Raw genomic sequence first — 25,170 nt, 5'->3', positions numbered from 1 at the left:
ACACTTCTACAGGGCAAACCAAAGATTTTGAAATGATACTTGTTTTTCTGGTGTTTTGATCATTGACAGATAATCTATCTCCCTTTCATTATAAAGTGCATGAGTTCATTCCCACTAAATCAATGAATTGACTATTTTAACACAAACTCCTGTTAGCATGTCCTTTCTCTGTCTGATTTGTATGTTTGCATTAAGAAAGCAAACTGTACTGTTTTCTCTGGCAATTATTCACCATGGTTTCCACAAATATCTCATTATTCTCCCTCCAGACTTTGAAGTCCTGGGCCAGGTATGCTCTTCTGTGTTGTTAGAAAGTATCATGATGTCTGCACATACATAAGAATTCATTCTTATTGCTACATTATAGACCAGTATCAATCAATCAGTACTTGTAAAGTGCGACTTATCACCCGTGGGGTCTCAAGGCGCTTTGATGGGCATTCTGATCTTCTGAAGAGCCGGATCTTGAGATCCTTTCTGAACTGCTTCAGTGATGCGGCCTGTCTGAGTTTGATAGGGAATGTATTCCATGTCTGGGCTGTGAGGTAGGAGAAGGATCTTCTTCCAGATGTGCTTTTCTTGATTCTGGGGATGGCGCTAGGGTGAGATGGGAGGATCAGAGTTGCCTGGCGGAGGTGTAGAAGGTCAGACAGTGATTGAGGTAGTCTGGTCCGATGTTTTGAAGTGCCTTACAGGTGTGAGTCAATAGTTTGAAGGTGATGCGTTTGTTGGCCGGGAGTCAGTGGTGGTCTCTGAGGTGGGCAGAGATGTAGCTGTGGCTGGGATGTCCAGGATGAGGATGGCTGCTGTGTTCTGGATTCTCTGTAGTTTTGCTTGTAGCTTTTTCTGATGCTGGCGTAGAGTGCGTTCCCTTAGTCCAATTTGCTGCTGACCACTGCGTGGGTGACCAGCCTTCTAGTCTCAGTGGGGATCCACTTGAAGATCTTTTGAAGGAGCCCCAAGGTGGAAGCAGGCCGAAGAGACGGGGTTGACAGGTCTTGAAGAGCGTTGAGTCCAGGATGATGCCCAGCAGTCATCCGAGACAGAGGGATGGAGCCGAATATAAGGATCTCCTGCTTGTCGGTGTTGAGCCCGAGGCAACTGGCTCCCATCCAGGCATCGACTTCTCTCATACCATTGTGGAAATTTCTCTTGGCTGTTGATGGGTCCTCAGTCAGGGAGAGGATCAGCTGGGTGTTGTCGGCATAGGCGATGTTTAGTCTGTGCTGTCTGATGATCTTAGCAAGTGAAGCCATGTAGATGTTGAAGAGGGTTGGGCTTAGTGAGGATCCCTGGGGTACTCCGCAGCATATTTCTTTGGGCGCCGAAGTGTACAGTGGGAATCTTGACACTCTTGGTTTTTGAGGTCAGGAAAGATTGAGTTAATTCCAGTGCTTTGCTGTGGATGCCACCGTTGTGGAATCTGGTGCAGAAGTTGGAGTGGGGGATTGTGTCGAACGCGGCAGAGAATTTGAGGAGGATGAGCGCAGCCATGTCTCTGTGGTCTAATATGGCACGGATGTCGTCTGTGGCTGGGGGGAGGGCTGTATTGGTGTTGTGGTTGCTCCTGAATCCGGACTGTGAGGTGTCCAGAATGTGGTGTGATTCGAGAAACTCCCATCAGTTGCATGTAGAATGCCTTTTCTGTTACCTTGGCTGGGAAGGGGAGCAGCGCGATGCACAGTGAGTATCTACATTCACAGGTGATCCCTTATGATACTGTTTACCTTTCTCCCACTCAGTGTTTTAAAGTTTTTGGACATTCCTTGAAAGTATTACTTTCCCTGCATTTGCCACTCTTTCCTGCTTGATAGAGACATGTTCAAATACCTATTTCATGGAAAGTGCTGTGTGTTCCATAGTTTATGTGCTTTGGAAATGAAGATGTTACCTGTGGAGATGCCAGGCTCTGCCAGTAGTTGCTATTGAACTTTTCATGTCTTGCACCCCTAAATAACTTGCCCACCTTATGTTGTTAGTGTCAATTACATTTTATGTCATGCTCCCTGAACCAGGCTTGAAAAACTTAGTACGCTTGCTAAGGTTCTTTTTTGCTGTCACAGGTTGTTTTCATTACTTACCAGTAATACTGAGATATACGTTTCCGCATCAAAGTTCTTATCATGTGATGAGCACCCAGTTCTGGAAATAGAACTTGCCAAACAAAATAGAAGACACTCAGACCTGTAAACGCTTTCAGCCACCAAGCTCGCTGTGTGGGCTGCACATGCATTTGCAGTACTCACAGGAGTATGAAGCAGTTATTAGATTGAATAACCAGCTTCTGCTGCACCCAAAATGAGCCGTGCTTGAGAAGTATTCTCAGTGGGTCTTTGTCTGCTTCATAGACAGCAATAAAATGCTTCATCTCCCTGATGCCTCTCAGTATGATGACGATGGACAAATGTACTGATGGAACATTTGCTGTCTGCTTGCCGGACCATAGGACTGCTGAGCTAATTTATTGGCTAGGTTTTCCGTTCAGGTGCCATGCATGGCTTTGTGTGTAGGACTCTTTTAGGGACTGCTGTATAATTAATAGAGAGAACATAATTTTAAGGAAAAGCAGGCTGTGCCCCTTTCCACTCGCTGTATTCACAGCCCAAGGTAGGTGGACAAGCAGGGAGAGAGGGAAGTGGATGAAGAACCATAGAATCAATACTTTTTGATGTATAGATTAAGTAAGCTCCCAAAAGAGGAAAGGGTGGGAAGAGAGGTGGGTAAATAGAGACAGTTGAGCAAGTGAGAGCCGAAGAAGTGTTACAGTGCTAAAGAGTGACATCCATGAACAAAAATATCTCCACAATGAGAGGTGGATATGGTAAAGCAAGTGTGAGGGGGTTCTACTACAGGGCCAAAAGTCGAGTGATGGTCTTGAAACAAGAAGTGCTGGGTGACACATAGTGTAACAGTTGGTGTTTCTCACTGACATAAAGGAAAAGCTACACTTGGAAATTGGCACGGGTCCTCATTATTATTGATAGTGGCTGATGTAAGGCAATATGACTGAAAGAAGGACTAGTGACTCAACTTCCCGCAAAAATGTATTAAATTTGATAGACAGATTATAAAAGAAATGTTAAAACACAATTTCAAAGAACATAAATCCTTGTGAAGATCAGGGGAGGAAGGCTGATCTTTCATAGTAGTAACTATCTACGTGGTGGAAACTGTTAACCAGGGATATTGTTTTTTTTCAGAAAAGCTCAAAACTCAGAAGATTATATTTCTAATTGGTGGTCCTGGAGCTGGAAAAGACATTCAATGCGAGAAGCTGGTGGCGAAATATGGCTTTACCCATTTATCAATGGGGGACCTCCTACGAGTGGAAGCCAGCTTCCCCACCTCAAGGGGCCGGCAGATCAGGGACATCATGCAGAGGGGAGACATTGTACCACTGGTGAGTACATATATGTGCACTGCTCCAACTCTGCTCTGGATGTGTATCATAAAGTTATTAGCCTTGTGAGATTGTGAAGCACACAGAGGGATTTTCATGAGGGTGGTAGCACTGATAGATTGTGCGCAACACACAGAGAGGGTTTGATTAGATTATTCTATGAGAGTGTAATTGTATGAAATATAGAGATGGGGCATGCTTACTCTATTAGCCCAAAGAGATACTGGGCAGCATACGTTTCAAGAGGCTATTCAAAGTGCGAGATGTTCAGAAACAAAGTGGGAGAGTCTAATTCTATAATTTGCCAGAGAGAGGATATGAAGTCCACAGAGGGGTTTTGTGTGCTTATTAGACCTGAGCGAGGGAGTGAAAAGCATGGTAGATTGTAGATGTGGAGCATATGGATGGCTGTAAGGTGGTTTTAAGCCTATTGGCAGGTGTGGAACACACAACAATAGGGCATCATACGGCTGATAAGTGTAATAGGAAGTAAAGCATGTACATGATATATTTTGCTAATTCACTCAGATGCTGTGTAAAGCACATACCGGACCAGGCCAGACCAGACCAATGGATTTGGAAATCTTAGAAAACCTATGTCATGTGGACAGAATTTAAGGCTTCCTTCCAAACCTGACGTTCTTAAAAATCTGCTTGCCCAGGAGCAAAATGCAAGCCCTTTCCATCTGTCCCTCTTAGAAATGGAAACAGTTTCAGTGTGCTGGATATATTTGAGCTTGTACAGTCAATAGAGGTCTGAGAGTGGTAGAGAAGAAGTTGCATACACAGTCTAATAACACTACTGTTGTCCAATAACTACTTAAACTTCAGAGAAGAATCCTGGCAAGAATTTATCTTTTTATTTGTAGCCTTTTAAATATGGTGACCGATGCATGCTTTGCTCTCTCATTCTCCATTAGTAGAAGTTAATTGTAAAATGGATAAACCTCATTTACTCTCTCACTTCAGATCCGCTCTGGTAACTGTCACCTGCCCCTACCAAAACCCTTCCTCTCCATCCTTCATCAAGGAATTTTCTGTAACTTGTTTGCCTTTTTCCTCAGCCCACCTATCAGAAGTAAAGCATTTAGAGGGGATTGCGGATCACAGTTTCCACCTTTTACAAGCCCATCAAGTTTTCTAACAATGTTTGAACATGATGTGATGCCTGTGCCACACTACCTCACATATCCTAGTAGTGGTTTCCTGTAGTTAGACGTGTCTTTCCTTCAAAGCAATGTGCATCACATGTCAAGCTATCTATGGACTAGAAACTCTCTTCTTTCAACATAAACTCCACACCTATTCCCAAATGCTCTAGCTTGGCCCCTCTTCTGATCACAACCCCCTTCAAAATGTTATGAACTTTCAGAAAATCCTCCTCTGTCCAGATGGCCAGTTACTGAACATCGATTCCAGCAAGAATAAGAAGAGAAATTGCTTGGAATTCTCTGTTCTTTAGTTCCAAACAATTGCAGGAGGCAGATGACTCATCGATGTGTTGTCAAATTGCAACTCCGTCCTTACTTGAACAGTATTGACTTGAATAATGGTAAGACTAGAGAGACCAGAATTTCTGGGAATGCACACAGCTGTACAGTACAATAAGGGTGCAAGAGCACAGCCTCTTGTATACAATGTTTAGAGCATGTCTATAAATATCATGAACTTCAACCAGCACCTCCCGCGGAGACCACACTATAGCTACCTATATCAAACAACTTATCAACTATGCGCTCAGATGTTACACAGAAACCTGATCCCATTTTGAGAATGTTTGAGCATTTTGTGTCTTTGTTAAGGGTAAAAAGTGGTATGTAAAATTTGCAATACAATATAAACCTTGTGTTCGGGGATGTAGCCTGTGTCATGCATTTGCTTCAGGAAGGTATGAAAACTGTAAGACTGGATTGATTAGAATGTTCAGTGACATAATAGACAAGCTTTTCTGAAATAATTTAGTCTTTACCATCTATGTGTTTTGCATACCTGCTTGTAAGGTTGTTTTCCTGCCAAAGTCCTTGCAGTAAGCTGCCTATCAAATTAGGACATGGTGTCTTTTGGGTGATAAGCTAGCTCACCTTCAATGACTTGCCCATCCTCTCTCTTAATTAACTTTTAATGGTCCCTCTTTGTTGTCTGGTGACATCAGACTGATTGCAGCTATTTCACACCTGCTTCATTTACTTCAGCTAAGCATACGACCATTTCAACAGGAATGTCCTTGGGAAAACAACGGTTTGCCTGGAAAATAGTGTCCATTTAGCTTTGTGTAGTCCAACTACTCAAAACCTGGGTCCAAATAAAGTTGGGTGAGGGACCACTTCCCTCGACAAATTTCTAACTCAGAGGGGGCCTAAATGAGGGTGTGCTCACATCATTGTTATTTAATTTATTAATTCCAGATTTGACCCGTAGTCTGAATCACGTAGCTTCTCATCCTCTGCAGCTAGGTCTCCAGGGTGCTACCTCCCTGCAATACGCAGATGATGTAGCTTTTCTCAACTTAATAGGAACAGGCCTCCAAAAGCTTTTAAACACCCTGGATATATGTCACAAATAAATTGAATTGGTAGTGAACTTTGGTAAGACAATCACAGTGATTTTTTGAGGGAAGAAGCAAAACAAAAAACGTCCTTTGGCATATGGGAGGCAAGCAGATGATTGCGAGCAATACATATAAATACTTACGGGTATGGTTACAAGATGAAGCTCCCACCTTTTTTACCTTAATGCATTAAATCAGAAGCGTGCATCACTTAATTTCAGTGCTCCAGAAACTATTTTGAAAATCCTTTGGGATGTCTTTAATCCCTTTATCAAGAGTTATGAAAGAAAAGCTTATTCCAACATTATCTTATGGCGCAGAAGACTACCCCACGAAATTTGGACATATTTTCCCATATTTTGCAGTGTAAGTCTCATCAGCTTTTATATAAACATGGGTAGTGAGTGGTAAGAATGCCGCACTTCCGTTCCGTTACAATTCTTATTAAGGTAACACAATAAGTTAAATGAGAAAAAGAGGTGCCACTTGGTCGGGTGCCCCTGGTGGGCACAAAGATTTGTGTATCAGGGTACAAAAAACAGTAAGTACAGTTAGAGCAAGGCACACAGAGAAGTAAAAGTTCAACAATGTTTATGGGACGAAAGTAGAGCCCAAGTACAATGAATCCAAAGGCGAAGAGTAAAGCGATGATTCCGGGTAGGTATTATAGGTAGAGTATTTATTCACAGGTGTAGGTTTGTGTCGTCTTACAGGAAACAGCCAACACGTGTTTCGTCACACAAGTGACTTTATCAAGGCTGTGAAGAAGTAATAAAAACACACCAATATGTACAGTTGGTCTGAAGACATAAAATATACAGAATTTTACAATGTATATTAAACCCGTAATCACCAATGAGAAGATGCATGTGCGATTAGATGTAAGTGAGAAAAAAGTCATGCGGCATGGCAAAAATGGATGCTGTTATGTGGATCCAAACACAAGTCCGAGTTAAAGCAGAGACTGTGTTCAGTGAGTTCGGTGCAACGCGTCTATATTGGATACCTACGAATATGGTGATTTTATCGTGAAGTGAACCCGAATACTAGTAAGATAGAAAACAAGGAGGTAAGGTTACAACAGTGGCAACAGTGATTATGTTGGTAGAATAAAGTATAGTACCACGTGAGTAGGTTTGACAAGAGACAACGCTCAGAGAGAGTGGCAAGATGGATATGAGGTAGGTAGCCAGGGTCCTTTTGGAGCTTTCTGGGAGCAAAATATATCGTACTTTGGTTTTAAAAATTTGCTATCTATTCAAGTAAGATGATCAACTTTTATTAATGACAAAGACTCAGCAAGAGGAGGCACGCTTGGCTCTTAATCAGCTCAAATAAATGACTCTACCACAAAGTTATTTTGGCACAACTTTCAAGGATATTTTTAAAATAAAGCTATTACAGCTCAGTTTTGGTCAATTTTAGTCTTATAAGTTACAGCCAATGTGGTATAAGAACTTAATTCTGGGGAATGCAGACTATTTACGTCATCAAGAGATGCTAACCCATTTATTTTGTACTTGCCCATTACTAGAGGAATGTAGATACTGACTTTGTAATGTCTTCAATCAATTTGCGATTAGATCATCGTGGCAAGCAGCAATCTTCTGTATGCAGAGCGAGTTTGTTGTGGTGACCATATGATTTATTAACTTTATAAACATGACAGATAACGACCTAACAAATGAAGAGTTGTGAGGAGGGACATATATTTATCAAACATGGGCCAGATTTTAGTAAATAAGATTCTCAAACCCATATGAAGATCAGACACTTTAAAATGTAACTGGTGTGCATTTGACTCCAATGTGAGCCTCTCCACCTCTTCTCCTAAGGTTCATCCGAATGAGTTTTAGTTTTGTTTTTATTGAATCGTTTTAATAGCTGTGTGTGAATTATTTTACCATAAGAGTTGCGGTCTTTTATCAGAGAGAGCTGTTGTTAAGAACATGAAGCACGTTATTGTTCTGGACAATATTTTATGTTTTTTATTAACTGAAACAAAATGTATTTGATTTTAGAAAAACAAATATGTAAGGATATTTATTGAGTCACCAAAATGAATTATAACAGAAGCACTACAGTGTAATTGAAATTCACATATAGATGAAATTGTTTTCTTTATGATAAATTTTGTCCTCAACCAGTTTATATAATGTTTTTTGTCCACCTAGCTGAATATCACCTATTCTTAAATTTCCTTAGCTTCAGTGGAGAGGATGGTGACAAGACAAAGGGCATATTAGTGAGGGAAGGAAGGTAGAGGCAGGGGAAAGGTGGGTATTTGTATGCAGGAGATGAAAAGAGAGGGCCCCATCATCACTTACTGGGCTCTCTTAGTCATCAGCTTGCACCAAGATGTAACCTCCCTCATCTCCTGTCCCTTTGCAGTGCTCTGTAACTAACAAGAGTTTAAGGGTGTAGACAAATATATGTTAAAAACCCTTATGTCAAGAAACGTTACAATGCTAGTATAATAAGGGGACAGCTACTAAAATGTTGTGCCTTCGTTACTAATATGATCTTTGACAACATACCTCAGACAGATTACAAACATGGGGCCTGGTTCAAAAAATTAAACGTAGACCTCAAGTCTAAGTTTAGACCTGAAGTCTAAGTTAGAACTGCAGTCTAACCTTAGACCTGAAGTCAAACTTTTGATCTGAAGCCAACGTTAAATCTAAATTCTGACTTTAGATCTGAATTCTAACTTTAGATTTGCTTTCTAACTTTAGACCTGAAGTCTAACTTTAGACCTGACTTCATGTCTAAAGTAAGAGTATTGGTTTAAACTTAGACTTCAAGTCTAAACTTAGACTTCAGGTTTACGCTTATCTTTGTGAATTGGGCCCATGGTCTTTGGAACAAAAGACACAGGCCCTCATTCCGACCCTGGCGGTTTGAAACCGCCAGGGTGGAGGGCAACGGAAGCACCGCCAACAGGCTGGTGGTGCTTCCAGGGCTATTCTGACCGCGGCGCCGGTTTTCCCCTGGCCCAGGGAATCCTCCATGGCGGCGCTGCTTGCAGCGCCGCCATGGGGATTCCGACCCCCTTCCTGCCAGCCTGTTCCTGGCGGTAAAACCCGCCAGGAACAGGATGGCGGGAACGGGTGTCGTGGGGCCCCTGGCATGGGCAGTGCAGGAGCCCCCTAACAGGGCCCCACCATGATTTTCACTGTCTGCTATGCAGACAGTGAAAATCGCGACAGGTGCTACTGCACCCGTCGCACCCCTGCAACTCCGCCTGCTCCATTCGGAGCCGGCTTCCTCGTTGCAGGGGCTTTCCCGCTGGGCCGGCGGGCGATCTTCTGGAGATCGCCCGCCGGCCCAGCGGGAAAGTCAAAATGACCCCCGCGGTCATTTGACCGCGGTGCGGTCTTTGGGCGGTTTCCACCCGGCGGGCGGCGCCCGCCGCCCGCTGGACTCGGAATGAGCCCCACAGCTCCTTGTCAGGAAGGGGTTGTGGTTACATTCATGGATCCATTGACAGATAAAACTCCATCTGGTAACAAGAAACAAACATCATAAACAGTAACATTTCGGCATGTGCAAAGTCTTGTGATCAAGAGTTCATTTTGAAATTGAAGACATGCCCATCATAAAGAATAGTGGTCTAGTATTTTCTCTTGTTAACGCTTATTAAAGACACTCTCAGACCCTGCTCATTGCTTCCTGACAACAATGGATAGTACATTTTTACACCCTAGGATTGTTATACCTGCAGTTTTGCAATGGTATTAGTATAGGATTAGAAGCTATAGGTTCATTATCCTGTTCCTTGATTTGGATATGTTCTTTTTTCTTTCACAATACTCTTGTCACAGGAAATTCCAAAGTAAGAGTACTAATTGCCTGAGCTCTGAACAGTATTTGTTTCTGTGACTTTTGAAGAGTTGTTTGAAAATCAACGCTGGACCTAGAGGGAGGTTTTCTACCTAAGGACTTGAAAGAGAACATTTGTTATTCAATTTCAGTGACTTAACTAGAGTAAGTCATATTGCTTATTAATACACAAGAGTACTAAGCGTATGATGAGTCTGGTTTTTTTCAGACTTGATATTGCCCTTTTTATTATGAGAGAGGTCCAGTCGTTCCTTTAATAGATTTCATTTTAAGAAGGTTTTAATATGACATAGAAGGAAATGGGCGACGAAAATAAAGCACTGGAGTTGAGATGTGTTGTGTTGATAGTTTACAAAACACAATTGTTTACCCACCATCCTGTGGAAACTGGGTGCTTGGCAACTACTGCACTGCAGTTAGTCCCCTATCAGGCCAGATGACTCAGGAAAGTGCTCTTTCCATAGATATTTCATAACTTGATCCCTTCAGTGGCCCCAGTACTGACCATGTGGCATGACCTGCATCAACCACCCATTTTCCACTGGCTCAGCAAGATAGCAGCACCAGTTGGCACCCATTCCCTCTGTGCCTAACCCACTTGCCAGCCACCATCTTACATATCCAAACTCTCTGCGGAGGGGCCCATTCCCACACTCTGACAGAGTTTGTGCGGTCTTACATATTAAGAGTCCTGCACCAGATGTGTTCCATTATTTACACTATGTCAAGGAATCATCTTGTAGCTCAGTGAGTCCCAAAGGAGACCAGCTGCTGGCGTTCCAAATCAGCACCTGGAGCCCACACTGAAAATGTGACCACCTCCAGGCTCAGTCTAAGGTTTTAAACAAAAGTCTGTTGTGACCAGTGCTCCATGCTTGACATTTTTACTTGACAGTCACCACTTGAGAATTAGTTCTATTAATCCATTTCGTTATGATTTTGAGGACAATCTTTGTGAAGGGAATAAGACTGGATTTAGCTTGCCAGTGTGTGTTACCTGACCTTATGAGATCAACAGAAAAAGATCTTTCACAAGTAACGCGGGGAGAAGGGCTTTGTCTCCAACCGCATATGATTCCTTTGAGTACAGCATTTGATTGGGCAGGGGCGCGCTGCCACTGAAAATTTGTGATTTTTGCTTTGTGACAAAGTGACTTCAGTAAAGCAGGACTGTTGGTTATGGTGGCAAAGCAATGACCAAGACTGTAGGCCTCATCCGCAAGTAAAAGGGTTGTCACGCAAGTCAGCTTACTAAAAAAGCTGAGCACATTACCTCTTTTCATTGTAGAATCCACAGTTTTTTGTGAAGCTACAGTGACGGAAAGTAGGCAGCACACAGCAGACAATGGATGTTCTCTTAAGCTTCAATGGGGGCGTCTGGGGAATGCTGATTAGACTGTGTAAAATTGCGTTACTACCTTCCCCGGCACTAGTTGGTCAGCATTAGTAGTATGCATTTGCTTGCGCGGCCATAAGGCCTGCTGTCCACCATGAGGCTGACTGCTGCCAGGCGGCAAGTGCAGTGTTAAAGGATGATGAACAATGTTCAGCAGTCGCCTCATTTGTGAAGTGACAGCAACTAAAAGGCTCCCGTTGGTGCAAGTAGGATCAGATTTTTTAATTTCAAATTCCTGCTGCTGCTAGCCCAGCCACCAGGAATTCCTGTGGCGGGGGATAAATGAAAGGAAAAGAAGTGTCCTTCCTGACCTCAGCATGTGCTGCCTTGCCCTGCTCATAGGCGGGGGGTCACCGGGGGCTGTGTTGAGTGTCTAAAGATGCAGGGCACAGCTCTGAAGACTGCATGCCCCCATCACCATGACTTCACCGTGACTTCAATCTATAGCTCAGCTGCAGATTAGATGTGACGCAGTACTCTGCAGGGGAGAGTCAGAATTATGTAGGTCAATTTGCCAGCCTGCCCTCTTTGGACTTTCAACATTCCCCAAGCACATCACAGCACTCTCCACAGTGTGAGCAGCTGTCTGCAGTGAGAGTGACTCCACAGACTGAAGCTCCAACGACCAGGCCGAGCAGCAGGAGTTATTTTTCCATTTCCAATGTCAGTGACTCAGTAAGCCCACGAGAATGTTGAGTTTAATGTTCCTGCTGGGGAGAGATCAGAGTTTTGTCCAGTGCAAATTTTGCCTTCCCAGTAGTGCAGAGGGTTAATGGGCCTACTGCAAACAACGTGTATTATGTATCTCGCTGAACCTAATGCTGCTAACGGGGGTTAGTTTGGGTAGAAATGCCTTTTGAATAGAAAAGCCAACCCCAACCAGTGTGGTACGTTTGAAATCCTGAGTTTGTGCTTCTGAAGACCAAACCCTTAAAATATACTGCCTGGTAGTTTGGCTGACGTGATTCCCACACATTCCAATCCTCACTGTTTTATAAAAGATTTCCTAAACTTTTTTGCATACATATGATTCATTGTCTCTCTGTAATGTGTCTGTGATGTAAAGTGCTCTGATACCCTGTACTGGTGTGAGCAGCGCTATGAAACAAATGAAATATTTGTGACCGAGGGGCTATAGAGAAATGAGCAGCACTGTTGGACAGTGGATATGATGGAAGCTGTGGAGAACGAGGCCATGAGGTACCAAAATCAATTGTTGCACAGGGGTCCATCTGTTGATCCTTACAGAGTGAATAAGTAATGTCTGTCACTGTGCTTCTTGTGTTTGATAGTTTTGTCCAGTTGGGAAGGTGTTATTGTCGGTCTTGACTGTTTGTTTGTATGAACTTTAATAGCACATTTCTTATTTTAGAATGCAAGCGACAATCCGTGACATGTTTTCTTTTTAGTTAACTGCATGTGTGTTTGCATATGTGCACAAAATGTTAAGTCCTGTTCTTAAAGACGTTTATTGTTTAATATCACTGTTACACAATTGTTTGAATGTACAACCAGCTTACAAGAGCACTAGTTTAGTTCCCTTCCATTTCAGGTGTTTTGCAGCAGTTTCACGATCTTCTTAAAGTTTCTTATTGCTCATATGGGTGTAATTTCTGATATTTATGTTTCCATGGACTTCATTTCTTGATATTGCTTACCAGAAAGTGTCCCTCTAAGTGACACACATTTTGATGTTGAATGTCATTTATAAGTGCCCTGAGACCATGGAAATGTCACACAAGCAGTCTGAAAACTGGCAGCTATGTAGAATAGTGACCGAGCTCAGTCTTTTTTTCAAAATATTGGTGTTTTTAACAGTTTTAAGATCTTAAGAGTTTCTTGTTGCTCAGATGGGTGTAATTTCTAATATTTATATGTTCACCTCGTCTTCATTACTTGATTTTACTCCAGAGAAAGTGTCACTCATAGTTGATGAAATTTCAGTCAAAATTACACTGAAAGTATGAAAATGTCACACATAGCAATCTGAAACCTTGGCAGCTATGACGATAAAGTGGAGAGGTCTGACATATTTATTCTGAAAATCATATGCTAAAGTCAATAGGCATTCAAGAGTTGATTGTTATTAAGCTGTATTTAATCCTGCAGAGGTTTTTTGTTCAATGAAATCTCAGAGTACTGTATTTTTATTTATGACTTTATACGTAATGGTTTCCTTGTGTGAAAATGTATGTCTACTATAGTAGACCTAAGTTGGTTGTGGTGACAGTCCATGATAAAGGCTATAGTTTGATTGGTTCACTGGGAAATCAAGAGCCTAATACAGGCCCCAGCAGACTCTCTGGCGTGGGGTGCAACCCTCCAGGGGTGCCCAAGCCCTTCAGAGGAGCTCAGTTTTGCGCAAGGCCAATTAATATGTATGTGATATGGGAAACTCAGGGGGCCTGTTCGCATTCTGCAGGGAGGCCCATTATTTATGTGACACCACTGTGTGGAATATTATGCCAGATACCAAATGTCTGATGTGTTTATTCTAAAAAATGTTCATGACTAATGCAATAGGCCTGGCTAAAATATGTTAAAACCAGGATACCGTTAAGGCTGGATTGTTATTGCACTGTGTTAAAGCCTGCAGACATGTATTTTAAATGGAATCTCGCAGATAACCTTAGTAGGAAAATGTTTTGGTATTGATTACCTTTGGCAAACCATGGGCTAGAAGATGCCCACTGTAATTCTTGCCGTTTTGGGACTTCAACCATGGAGTGGCCTTGACAGCAAAGCATGAAAATGATTACAGGTAATGGCAGAGTGAGAGAGCATAAACAGAGGAACAGGAGTGCATACCATTGCAGACTGTATGAGAGTCATGCTTTGAAAGCATCAAGAAGACCAACTTGTACCCCAGAGTCTTTGCAGGCTATTGTATGGAGTGCAAGGTGCATAACATATGTGGGAAACAGAACAAGTGGTTTGTGTAGGAGCAGACAGAGGCACACTACCAAAAGGTTGACTAGTAACGAATTAAAAAACTTAAAAACAAAGTTTAAAGATGACTATTTGCCACTATATTTTGGGAAAAATAAAAATACAAAAAAACAACTCAACGTCCATCCAAAAATAGTTTCTTTAGTGTGCCACAAACAAAAACCAAAATAATAGCTTGTCTCTTTTAAGGACATAGAGGGTTGGCAGCAAGGCCTGGTCGCAAGCCAGGCCATGCAACTAACCACCACTGTACAAGAGCAAAGGCCCTACAGGCAACCCCTACTTAGTACAGCCATTGCCTTCCTACGTCACAGGTCAGTTCCTGCAGCCAACCTCTGCCAGGCACTACACATGGCTGTGCACAGGTGGTGTTCGCTTACCATGGCAGGTTGGACAAACATAGAATGCTATACCTCATGTTCAGAATCTCCGTTTGCCAATAGCACTTACCAAAACGACTGCTGCTGGGACAGTCATTTAGTTTCGAAGTAGACAGCGCACTCCTTATATGCCAATGGATATACCACGCTTCATATGCCTGTGAAATTGGTTGTGCTCATGAGGGTATAACCCTCTGTCCTTGGAACTGAGTGATGAACATTGTTTAACTTGATGAACATTTATTGACGGATGAATAACAATTTGAACCTCAATTAAGGTCCTTGGTAGTGCATTGAGGGGACACTGCTCCCGTTCAGGAGTCAGCGCTTTCTTGGTTTGGAATTAGGTTAACCCAAGGCCACAGGCAAAGACTGTATGATGGAGAAATTTGTACAGCATGGATATCCAAAGGCTGTAAAGTCTAAAGCGATTGAGCAGATGAACACCAAAGACAAAATGGAACTTTTAAAAGCCCAAAAAAATAAAGAAAGAACTTGAGAAAACCTGAGAGAATGGTGTATGTTTCCAAGTATTCAACCAGAAGCGGCAGTCTCAGAAAAATCATATTAGTACTGGCTGATGCTACAAACGAAAGGTATCTTTGGACAACCTCCTCTCTTTGCTTATGAAAGGTCCAATAATTTAAGGGAATTATTGGCACGTCAGAGTGATGCCACACCACTCCATGGTTGAATTGTGTAACTGAGTCACCATTACTCATTCTTGGAAGGGCATTCAATTAAATTACAGACCACAGCCATTTGCAATACTAAGAAGGTTGTTTATTTCTTGACATGCTCATGTGGGTTGGCATATGTGGGCAAAACAGAACGGTAAATAAAGACCAGAATACCAGAACACAAAAGCAACATTCAAACCAGGAATGAAAAATTGGCAGTGGCCACACATTTTTATTCTCATGGCCACAGCATAGGTCAACTAAGATTTACAGTGTTAGAAATTGTGGTTGCTAAGGAGGGGGTTGGCAGCAGAGGGAAGCATTCTGGATGAAAATCCCCAGAGGACTCAAAGATAGATTTGAACTGAGTTGTTTTCTTGAATGATCTCATTCTTTTTGTATTCCTGGGTGCAACTTTAATACTGACATGTATCTAGATTTACTTCTATTTCTTTTCTTTCATTTTACTTGTACCTGGCTCTCTTTTTAGGCATTGTTATAACCAATTTATTTAACAGTTCAACTTAAGAGATTCAAGAACGTGGCATACAGGACCTTGTAGAAGTTTAACCCCTGGTACCAAGGGCCCTGATGCCAGGGAAGGTCTCTAAGGGCTGCAGCATGTCTTATGCCTCCCTGGGGACCCCTCACTCAGCACATACACACTTCTTGCCAGCTTGTGTGTACTGGTGGAGAGAAAATGACTAATTCGACATGGCACTCCCCTCAGAGTGCCATACCAACCTCACACTGCCTGTGGCATAGGTAAGTCACCCCTCTAGCAGGCCTTACAGCCCTAAGGCAGGGTGCACTATACCACAGGTGAGGCCATAGGTGCATGAGCACTGTGCCCCTACAGTGTCTAAGCAAAACCTTAGACATTGTAAGTGCAGGGTAGCTATAAGAGTATATGGTCTGGGAGTTTGTCATACACGAACTCCACAGCACCATAATGGCTACACTGAAAACTGGGAAGTTTGGTATCAAACTTCTCAGCACAATAAATGCACACTGATGCCAGTGTGCACTTTATTGTAAAATACACCCATCTTAGAGATGCCCCCTGAAAACATACCTGACTTCCAGTGTGGGCTGACTAGTTTTTGCCACCCTGCCACACACCAGACATGTTGCTGGCCACATGGGAAGAGTGCCTTTGTCACTCTGTGGCCAGGAACAAAGCCTGTACTGGGTGGAGGTGCTTCTCACCTCCCCCTGCAGGAACTGTAACACCTGGCGGGGAGCCTCAAAGGCTCACCCCCTTTGTTACAGCGCCACAGGGCATCCCAGCTAGTAGAGATGCCCGCCCCTCCGGCCACTGCCCCCACTTTTGGCGGCAAGGCTGGAGGAGATCATGAGGAAAACAAGGAGGAGTCACCCACCAGTCAGGACAGCCCCTAAGGTGTCCTGAGCTGAGGTGACTCTTACTTTTAGAAATCCTCCATCTTGCAGATACCAGTTACAAGGGACTTACCTGGGTGTCAGGGTTGTGCCAATTGTGGAGACAAAGGTACAGTTTAGGGGAAGAACACTGGTGCTGGGGCCTGGTTTGCAGGTTTCCCATCACATTTTCAAATCATAACTTGGCATCAGCAAAGGTAACAAGTCAGGGGGTAACCATGCCAAGGAGGCATTTCCTTACACAACCTCCCCTCCCCCCCCCCAAACGAAAGAGGATGAGACTAACCTTTCCCAAGAGAGTCTTTATTTTCTAAGTGGAAGAACCTGGAAAGGCCATCTGCATTGGCATGGGCAGTCCCAGGTCTGTGTTCCACTATGAAGTCCATTCCCTGTAGGGATATGGACCACCTCAACAGTTTAGGATTTTCACCTTTCATTTGCATTAGCCATCTGAGAGGTCTGTGGTCTGTTTGAATTACAAAGTGAGTACCAAAGATGTATGGTCTCAGCTTCTTCAGGGACAAAACCACAGCAAAGGCCTCCCTCTCAATGTCGCTCCAACGCTGCTCCCTGGGGAGTAACCTGCTAATGAAAGCAACAGGCTGGTCAAGGCCATCACCATTTGTTTGGGACAGAACTGCCCCTAACCCATGTTCAGAGGCATCAGTCTACACAATGAACTGCTTGGAGTAATCTGGAGCTTTGACAACTGGTGCTGTGCTCATAGCTTGTTTCAGGGTGTCAAAGGCCTGTTGGCATTCTACAGTCCAGTTTACTTTCTTGGGCATTTTCTTAGAGGTAGGTTCTGTGAGGGGTGTCACTATGGATCCATATCCCTTCACAAACGTCCAATGGTAGCCAGTCAAGCCAAGGAATGCCCTGACTTAAGTCTGGGTTTTTGGAGCTATCCAGTCCAGAATAGTCTGGATCTTGCATTGGAGTCGCTGAACTTGGCCTCCACCTACAAGGTGTCCCAAGTAAACCACAGTACCCTGCCCTATCTGAGCCTTGATAGAGAGGCCTGCTGCTTGCAGGACCTGCAAAACCTTCTTCATGTGGACCAGGTGATCCTGCCAGCTGGAGCTAAAGACAGCAATATCATCAAGATAAGCTGCACTAAAGGACTCCAAGCCAGCAAGGACTTGATTCACCAACCTTTGGAAGGTGGCAGGGGCATTCTTTAAGCCAAAGGGCATTTCAGTAAACTGATAGTGCCCATCAGGTGTAGAGAATGCTGTCTTTTCTTTTGCTCCTGGTGCCATTTTTATTTGTCAGTACCCTGCTGTCAAGTCAAAGGTACTCAAGTATCTGGCAGCACCCAATTTATCAATTAACTCATCTGCCCTTGGAATGGGATGGGCATCTGTCTTGGTCACAGAATTAAGGGCCAGATGTATCAAAAGTTTGCGAGTCGCAAATGGCCAGAATCGCTATTTGCGACTCCGCAAAATCGGAAATGGGATGCAAAAATCCCATTTCCGACTCGCAAAAAGCAATGCGAGCCGTTACCGACTCGCAAAATTTGCGACCCCATTTTGCGACCCGCAAATAGGAAGTCGCAATTTGCGAGTCGCAAACCATATGCAATAGCAACTCGCAAATTGCGACTAGTCGCAAAAAGCCCAGTTTGCATGTCCAATTTACCACTAACTCAGAGCAGGTGGTAATCATTACCAAAGTATAAAAGGAGACCCAGAATGCATCTGGGTCACTCAAGATGGCGGAGATATACCTGATAGCAGTGAGGAGGAGAGCCCACGCAGCCCAGCAGAGGAGGAGGAGGAGCCAGAGACAGGAGAAGATTTACAGAACAAGGCAGACACTCTTCCAGCAAACCGAGGAGGAAATATACGATAAATATAGACTTAGCAGCGCAGCTATACTAGATTTAATAGAATTACTCAAACCACAGCTAGAACGCCAGACTCTGCGCGGCTGCGCCATCCCTACGCATGTGCAAGTGCTGTGCTCACTGCACCTCTTGGCCTCGGGGAGCTATCAGGGGGTCATTGCTGTGGCAGGTGGGGTATCCCAAAGTGCACTATCAAGGTTCCTCAGGGCTTTCCTAGATGCCTTACTCACACACATGTCCCAATACATATACCTACCCAGGAATGAGGCAGAAATTAACAGCACCAAGTTGGACTTTTACCGGATTGCCAACTTTCCCCATGTCATAGGGTGTGTAGATGGGACACATATTCAAATATGCCCCCCTGCAAACCTGGAATATCTGTTCCGCAATAGAAAGTGTACCCACTCACTCAATATTCAGGTTGTTTGTGACGCCCATTATGTCATCACTGACATTGTAGTGAAATTTCCAGGCAGTACTCATGACTCCTACATTTTTAGGCACAGTGGGATACACCAACGCCTGGAACGTGGGGAGTTTGGAGACGGATACCTCCTAGGTAGAGCTGCATACACCTTGTAGACATGCACACAGATCAATGTGCACACCAACCAGGACTTTCTAACAGTGTACTTTTTGTGCCCAACACGTGACAGTGCATATGCCTTACGGCCATGGATACTGACTCCGTACTTAACACCCAGCAATGAATGTGAGAGGCGATACAACAGTGCACATGAGAGGACCAGGAACCTGATAGAACGAACCTTTGGATTGCTGAAAGCACGGTTCAGATGTCTTCACCGAAGTGGAGGTGCCCTCCAGTATACCCCCATAACGGCATTCAAAATAGTTGACGCATGCGCTATCATGCACAACATTGCCACCCGACGTGGGCTACCTCTCACCCCTGCAGACCCAGATTCTGAGGATGAAGAGCAAGAGCAACCACATCGCCATCATGGGGATAGGAGCATCGCAAATCAAGGCAGACTGAGACGGGAACACATTGCAACACAATACTTTGGAAGGTACGTGCCAACTTCTACCATACTCACCAATTGAACAAACACTCCATTTGTTGAGTGGAACAAACAAATTATTTAATATGTGCAAAAACCAAACTATATACAATGAAAAACTGTTCAGGGACTTCAAAAAGCCCACCTGGCATAGGACACATTGCCATCATGTGCCCCAACATCAGGGACAGTGGTCAGTTTACAGCCTACGGCGGCCTCTGCCAGCCTGGCTGGTACCAGGTTGCTCAGCAGTGCTCTGCCTCGTACTCCCACTCCGGAGCACCCTGGTGTCACCAGCAGAGACACTGCTGACAGTGGAGCCCTCCTTGCTGTCTTGTGGGGTGTCCCCTGTACCCCTGGACCCCTGCCGTGCCTCCATGAGGTCTATCACATGGGTGATCCGGCCCAGGCCCCTTGCCACATCACCCGCAAAGTGGCCCATTTCCACCTGGAGGCCGACTGTTCTCCTTGACAGCCCAGTAGTGTTCACTGCCAGTCTGCAAATAGAGGAGGCCATCCTGTCCAGCCTTTGGAGCAGCTGGCTGTCCCTGCGCCGCGCACCCTCATTCTGTGTAAGCAGTCCAGCCACCAGTTCACGCATTGACAGGGCTAGCTCAACAGTGTTGTTGCCAATTACCTCCAGTTGTGCCTGAACCTGCTGCATGCTGTTTTCATTGTTCCTTACGAAGCGCTGCAGAACCCCACTAATCCGCCCTAACATTTGATTCTGCAGGCGCTGACCACATAGCAGTTGTGCCTCTGTCAGTGTGGTGGATGGAAGCCCTGACTCTGCCTGCAGCCCTGCTCTCCTCATCCTGCGTCGCCTGCGCAGCGGTGGATGCCCTGTGATGTGTGCTGTGGCACTCCTGGTTGTTGCTGGTGCAGGCTCCGAAACCACTGTTGCAGCGGGTGTTGCCATAGAGGGGATGGTGTTGGTGGTGCAGGTGGGAGTGGCGGCTGCTCCTGTTGTCTCCTCATGGGGCTGGCTGACCAGTGGCACCTGGCTGGTGGTGGTGTCTTGTGGGAGACCTGTGGGACATGGGGAAAACACTGTCAGTGTCTACTATCTGTTGCACACTTCCTAATAAAAAATTGCCTATTAACTGCCTACTTGACTACATTGCCCATAATGCATCATGCTGGTATCTGCTACTCTGAAATGGAGCTATCTTGGTTGTGCATGCCCCTGTGTACATGGTGGGTGGGGGTATGGCATTGATGGGGGTACAGGCATATCACATGGTACTCACCGGTTGATGTTCTGGGCTCAGAGGTGTCCAGTTCTCCAAATCCTGTTACATACTCCGGCTCCAGGGTCTCCTCCACCCTTTCCTCCAGGGGTGTGGGTGGTGGTATGGAAGATGGTCCCCCTCCTGTGCCTCTCATCTCCCGGAGCCTTTCTGCCACCCTCTCGTACCACCTCTTCTTTATTTCATCCACACTCCTGTGGCTGACCCCCAGGGAGTTTACCTTCTCCTGAATTTCCTGCCAAATTCGTTTTTTGGCAGAGTCTGGCACATTGAGGGCTGCCTTCCCAAATAGCTCATCATGGTGCTGACAGCATTCCTCTGTGAGCACTTCCAGCTCCTTCTCTGCAAATATCAGCTTTCTCTTTCTGGGAGTGTCAGCCATGGTTGCTGTTGCTCTGTTAGCTGTGCAGCAGTTAAAAAGGGTGTGGTCCTCCCTCCTCCCAGGTGTATTTGTAAACTTCCTGGCTGTGATGTCATAATCATGTGCCAGGAAGTGTTTCCAGAGTGTTCTGGAGTGGTTTCTGGAGTGTTCTGCAGCACCTGCATTCAATTTTCAGCACAGTCGCAATTTGCGACACCTGCTCGCAAATTGCGAGTCCGTTTTTTGCACGGTCGCAAAAAGCGAGCTCGCTATCTGCGGTGCGACTCCGGATGCGAGTCGCAATTTGTCACCGCAAATTCTACCTGCATTCCAGTTAGCGACACGCAAATTGTGAGTCGCACATGCTCGCAAATTGCGAGTCGCTATTTTTTTGTACCTACATCTGGCCCTAAGTCCTCTGTAGTCCAAACAAAACCTCATCTCTCTCTTACCATCTGTTGTATGAGGTGTGGGGACTAATACCACTGGGCTAGCCCAGGGACTGTCAGAGTGCTCAGTGACCACCAGTTCCAGCTTCTTGTGGACTTCCATTTTGATGCTTTCCTTAACTTGGTCAGACTGTCTACAATTTTTGTTTTTGACAGGCATGCTGTCTCCTGTGTCCACATCATGGGTACACAGGTGTGTCTGACCAGGAGTTAGGGAAAAGAGCTCAGCAAACTGTTGTAGGACTTTCCTACAGTCAGCTTGCTGTTGGCCAGAGAGGGTGTCTGAGTAGATCACTCCATCTACTGAGCCATCTTTAGGGTCAGTGGAGAGGAGATCAGGGAGAGGTTCACTCTCAGCTTCCTGGTCCTCATCTGTAACCATTAACATGTTTACATCTGCCCTGTCATGAAAGAGTTTGAGGTGGTTCACATGGATCACCCTTTTGGGGGTCCTGCTAGTGCCTAGGTCTACCAGGTACGTGACCTGACTCTTTTTCTCTCTAGCACTGGGTAAGGGCCACTCCATCCGTCCTGAAGTGCCCTGGGAGCCATAGGCTTCAGCACCCAGACCTTCTGCCCTGGCTGAAACTCAACCATAGCAGCCATTTTGTCATACCACATCTTCTGGAGTTGTTGGCTGGCCTCTAGGTTTTTACTGGCCTTTTCCATGTACTCTGCCACCCTGGAACGTAGGCTAGTACATAGTCCACTATATCTTGCTTAGGCTCATGAAGAGGTCCCTCCCATCCTTCTTTCACAAGGGCTAGTGGTCCCCTTACAGGATGGCCAAACAGAAGTTCAAAGGGGGAAAATCCTACTTCCTTCTGAGGCACCTCTCTGTAGGCGAAAAGCAGACATGGCAAGAGGACATCTCATCTCCTTTTGAGCTTTTCAGGGAGCCAAATGATCATGCCCTTCAATGTCTTGTTAAACCTTTCAAGATCATTGGTTTGTGGATGGTATGGTGTGGTGAACTTGTAAGTCACCCCATACTCATTCCACATGTGTTTAAGGTATGCTGACATGAAGTTGGTACCTCTGTCAGAAACCACCTCCTTAGGAAATCCCACTCTGGTAAAGATACCAATGAGTGCTTTGGCTACTGCAGGGGCAGTAGTGAACTTAAGGGGAATTGCTTCAGGGTACCTAGTAGCATGATCCACCACTACTAGGATATACTGATTCCCTGAGGCTGTGGGAGGTTCAAGTGGACCCACTATGTCCACTCTTTGTCCCAGAACTGAGGAAGATAGATTCCTGCAACCTAAAGAAGAAGGACTGCTGACCTGAAGCCCTGCAGTGAAGACGGAGACGACAACTGATTTGGCCCCCAGCCCCACCGGCCTGTCTCCCTACTTCGAAGAAAACTGCAACAGCGACGCATCCAACAGGGTCCAGCGAACTCTGAAGCCTCAGAGGACTACCCTGCATCTAAAGGACCAAGAAGCTCCCGAGAACAGCGGCCCTGTTCAAGAAACTGCAACTTTCTGCAACAAAGAAGCAACTTTTAAAGACCACACGTTTCCCGCCGGAAGCGTGAGACTTTCCACTCTGCACCCGACGTCCCCGGCTCGACCTGCGAAAAGCTAACACTACAGGGAGGACTCCCCGGCGACTGCGAGCACGTGAGTAGCTAGAGTTGACCCCCCTGAGCCTCCATAGCGACGCCTGCAGAGGAAATCCAGAGGCTCCCCCTGACCGCGACTGCCTGCTACAAGGAACCCGACGCCTGGAACCAGCACTGCACCCGCAGCCCCCAGGACCTGAAGGAACCAAACTCCAGTGCAGGAGGGACCCCCAGGCGACCCTCTGCCTAGCCCAGGTGGTGGCTACCGCGAGGAGCCCCCCTTGTGCCTGCCTGCATCGTTGAAGAGACTCCCTGGGTCCCCCCATTCATTCCTATCTGATGCCTGTTTGCACTCTGCACCCGGCCGCCCCTGTGCCGCTGAGGGTGTACTTTCTGTGCCTGCTTGTGTCCCCCACGGTGCCCTACAAAACCCCCCTGGTCTGCCCTCCGAAGACGCAGGTACTTACCTGCTGGCAGACTGAAACCGGGGCACCCCTATTTCCATTGAAGCCTATGTGATTTGGGCACCACTTTGACCTCTGCACCTGACCGGCCCTGAGCTGCTGGTGTGGTAACTTTGGGGTTGCCTTGAACCCCCAACGGTGGGCTACCTTGGACCCAACTTTGAACCTTGTAAGTGTTTTACTTACCTGTGAACTTAACATTTACTTACCTCCCCCAGGAACTGTTGATTTTTGCAGTGTCCACTTTTAAAATAGCTTTTTGCCATTTTCGTCAAAACTGTACATGCTATTGTGATTATTCAAAGTTCCTAGAATACCTGAGTGAAATACCTTTCATTTGAAGTATTACTTGTAAATCTTGAACCTGTGGTTCTTAAAATAAACTAAGAAAATAAATGTTTCTATATAAAAACCTATTGGCCTGGAATCAGTCTTTGAGTGTGTGTTCCTCATTTATTGCTTGTGTGTGTACAACAAATGCTTAACACTACCCTCTGATAAGCCTACTGCTCGACCACACTACCACAAAATTGAGCATTAGAATTATCTCTTTTTGCCACTATCTTACCTCTTAGGGGAACCCTTGGACTCTGTGCTCACTATTTCTTACTTTGAAATAGTATATACAGAGCCAACTTCCTACAAAGGTGTTCCATCTTGTTTCTGGTTACAATCTTGTTTCTGGTTACAATGTCTCCTCTTCAGGAAGTCGGGATTTTAGCCATGTCAAGAGTGTGCGGGTCGCATGTCAGTTACTGACCCCCATGATGATTGTCTTTGGTCTTTGAGCTCCGAGCATGACGTCGAGGAGTGTGTATCCTGCCAGAGCATGAATCCTAAGGCTCTGAAGGAGAGGGAGGCCAAACTCTTTTTGGCTAAGGTGAAGAAAGGACATAAGAGTCATCACAGGTCCTCTTCTCACACTTCGTCGAAGAAACCTAAGAGACGACGTTGTCATGACTCTCGGCGTCGCTCAGGTCGGAGCTGTGCAAGGTCCAGGTCTCCATCTCGGCGGCGACGTGGGAGGTTAGTCTGACTGTGACTGCACAACCTCAGAGCCCTCAGGCTTCTCCGGCGCCGTCGGTCTTCAAGATAGTCGCACCTCCAGAGAGTCCTCGATTTTCACCTATGGCACAGGATTCGGATGCTCAACAAGTGCAGGTGCAACATGGAGACCAGCGGTATCCTGCCTTCCTGGCTCCGGGAGCGGATTCAGCAGCATTTTTAAATGCCATGTTTTCTATGTTTAATGCTATGGCCCCTGCTGGTGCACCGGCTGGTCCCACGGGTCCTTTAGCATTTTCGTTGGGCTCCCCGGCTCCTTTTATCCGGCTGAGGGTGCCGGTTGGGCGCCGGTGACTTTGCCTCGGGGACCTGCGGTTCCGATGACGTCTCCTTCTAGACCTAGATGGGATCTGCTGCGGTGGTGGATGGCTCAGGATTAGACCGAGGTAAGCCTTCCTCTCCGGTTCCGCGCCTTTCAGTTCTGAAGCCGGTGTCATCGACATCGGCTAATTCTATGTCAACGCCGAAAGTTAGAGGCCAGGCTGAGGTCGCATAGAAAGGCTTTGAGACTTTTGGAGGAAGAAGAGTACCAGAGGCACT

General features: G+C 45.5%; 1 protein-coding gene across 1 annotated transcript in view; it reads left to right on the top strand.

The window, feature by feature from the left end:
- LOC138293809 (adenylate kinase isoenzyme 1-like) overlaps window positions 1-25,170 on the top strand; it is a 159,791-nt gene that overhangs the window by 50,821 nt on the left and 83,800 nt on the right. The window contains exon 2 of the mRNA XM_069233136.1: window positions 3,201-3,400. Within this exon, the coding sequence (XP_069089237.1) occupies window positions 3,201-3,400 (200 nt within the window). The remainder of the gene's footprint in view (window positions 1-3,200; window positions 3,401-25,170) is intronic.

The sequence above is a fragment of the Pleurodeles waltl genome, chromosome 4_2 (assembly GCF_031143425.1).
Source record: "Pleurodeles waltl isolate 20211129_DDA chromosome 4_2, aPleWal1.hap1.20221129, whole genome shotgun sequence".
Lineage (NCBI taxonomy): Eukaryota > Metazoa > Chordata > Amphibia > Caudata > Salamandridae > Pleurodeles > Pleurodeles waltl.
Note: the sequence above shows the minus strand (reverse complement) of the source record. Positions and strands in the feature narration are given on the sequence as shown.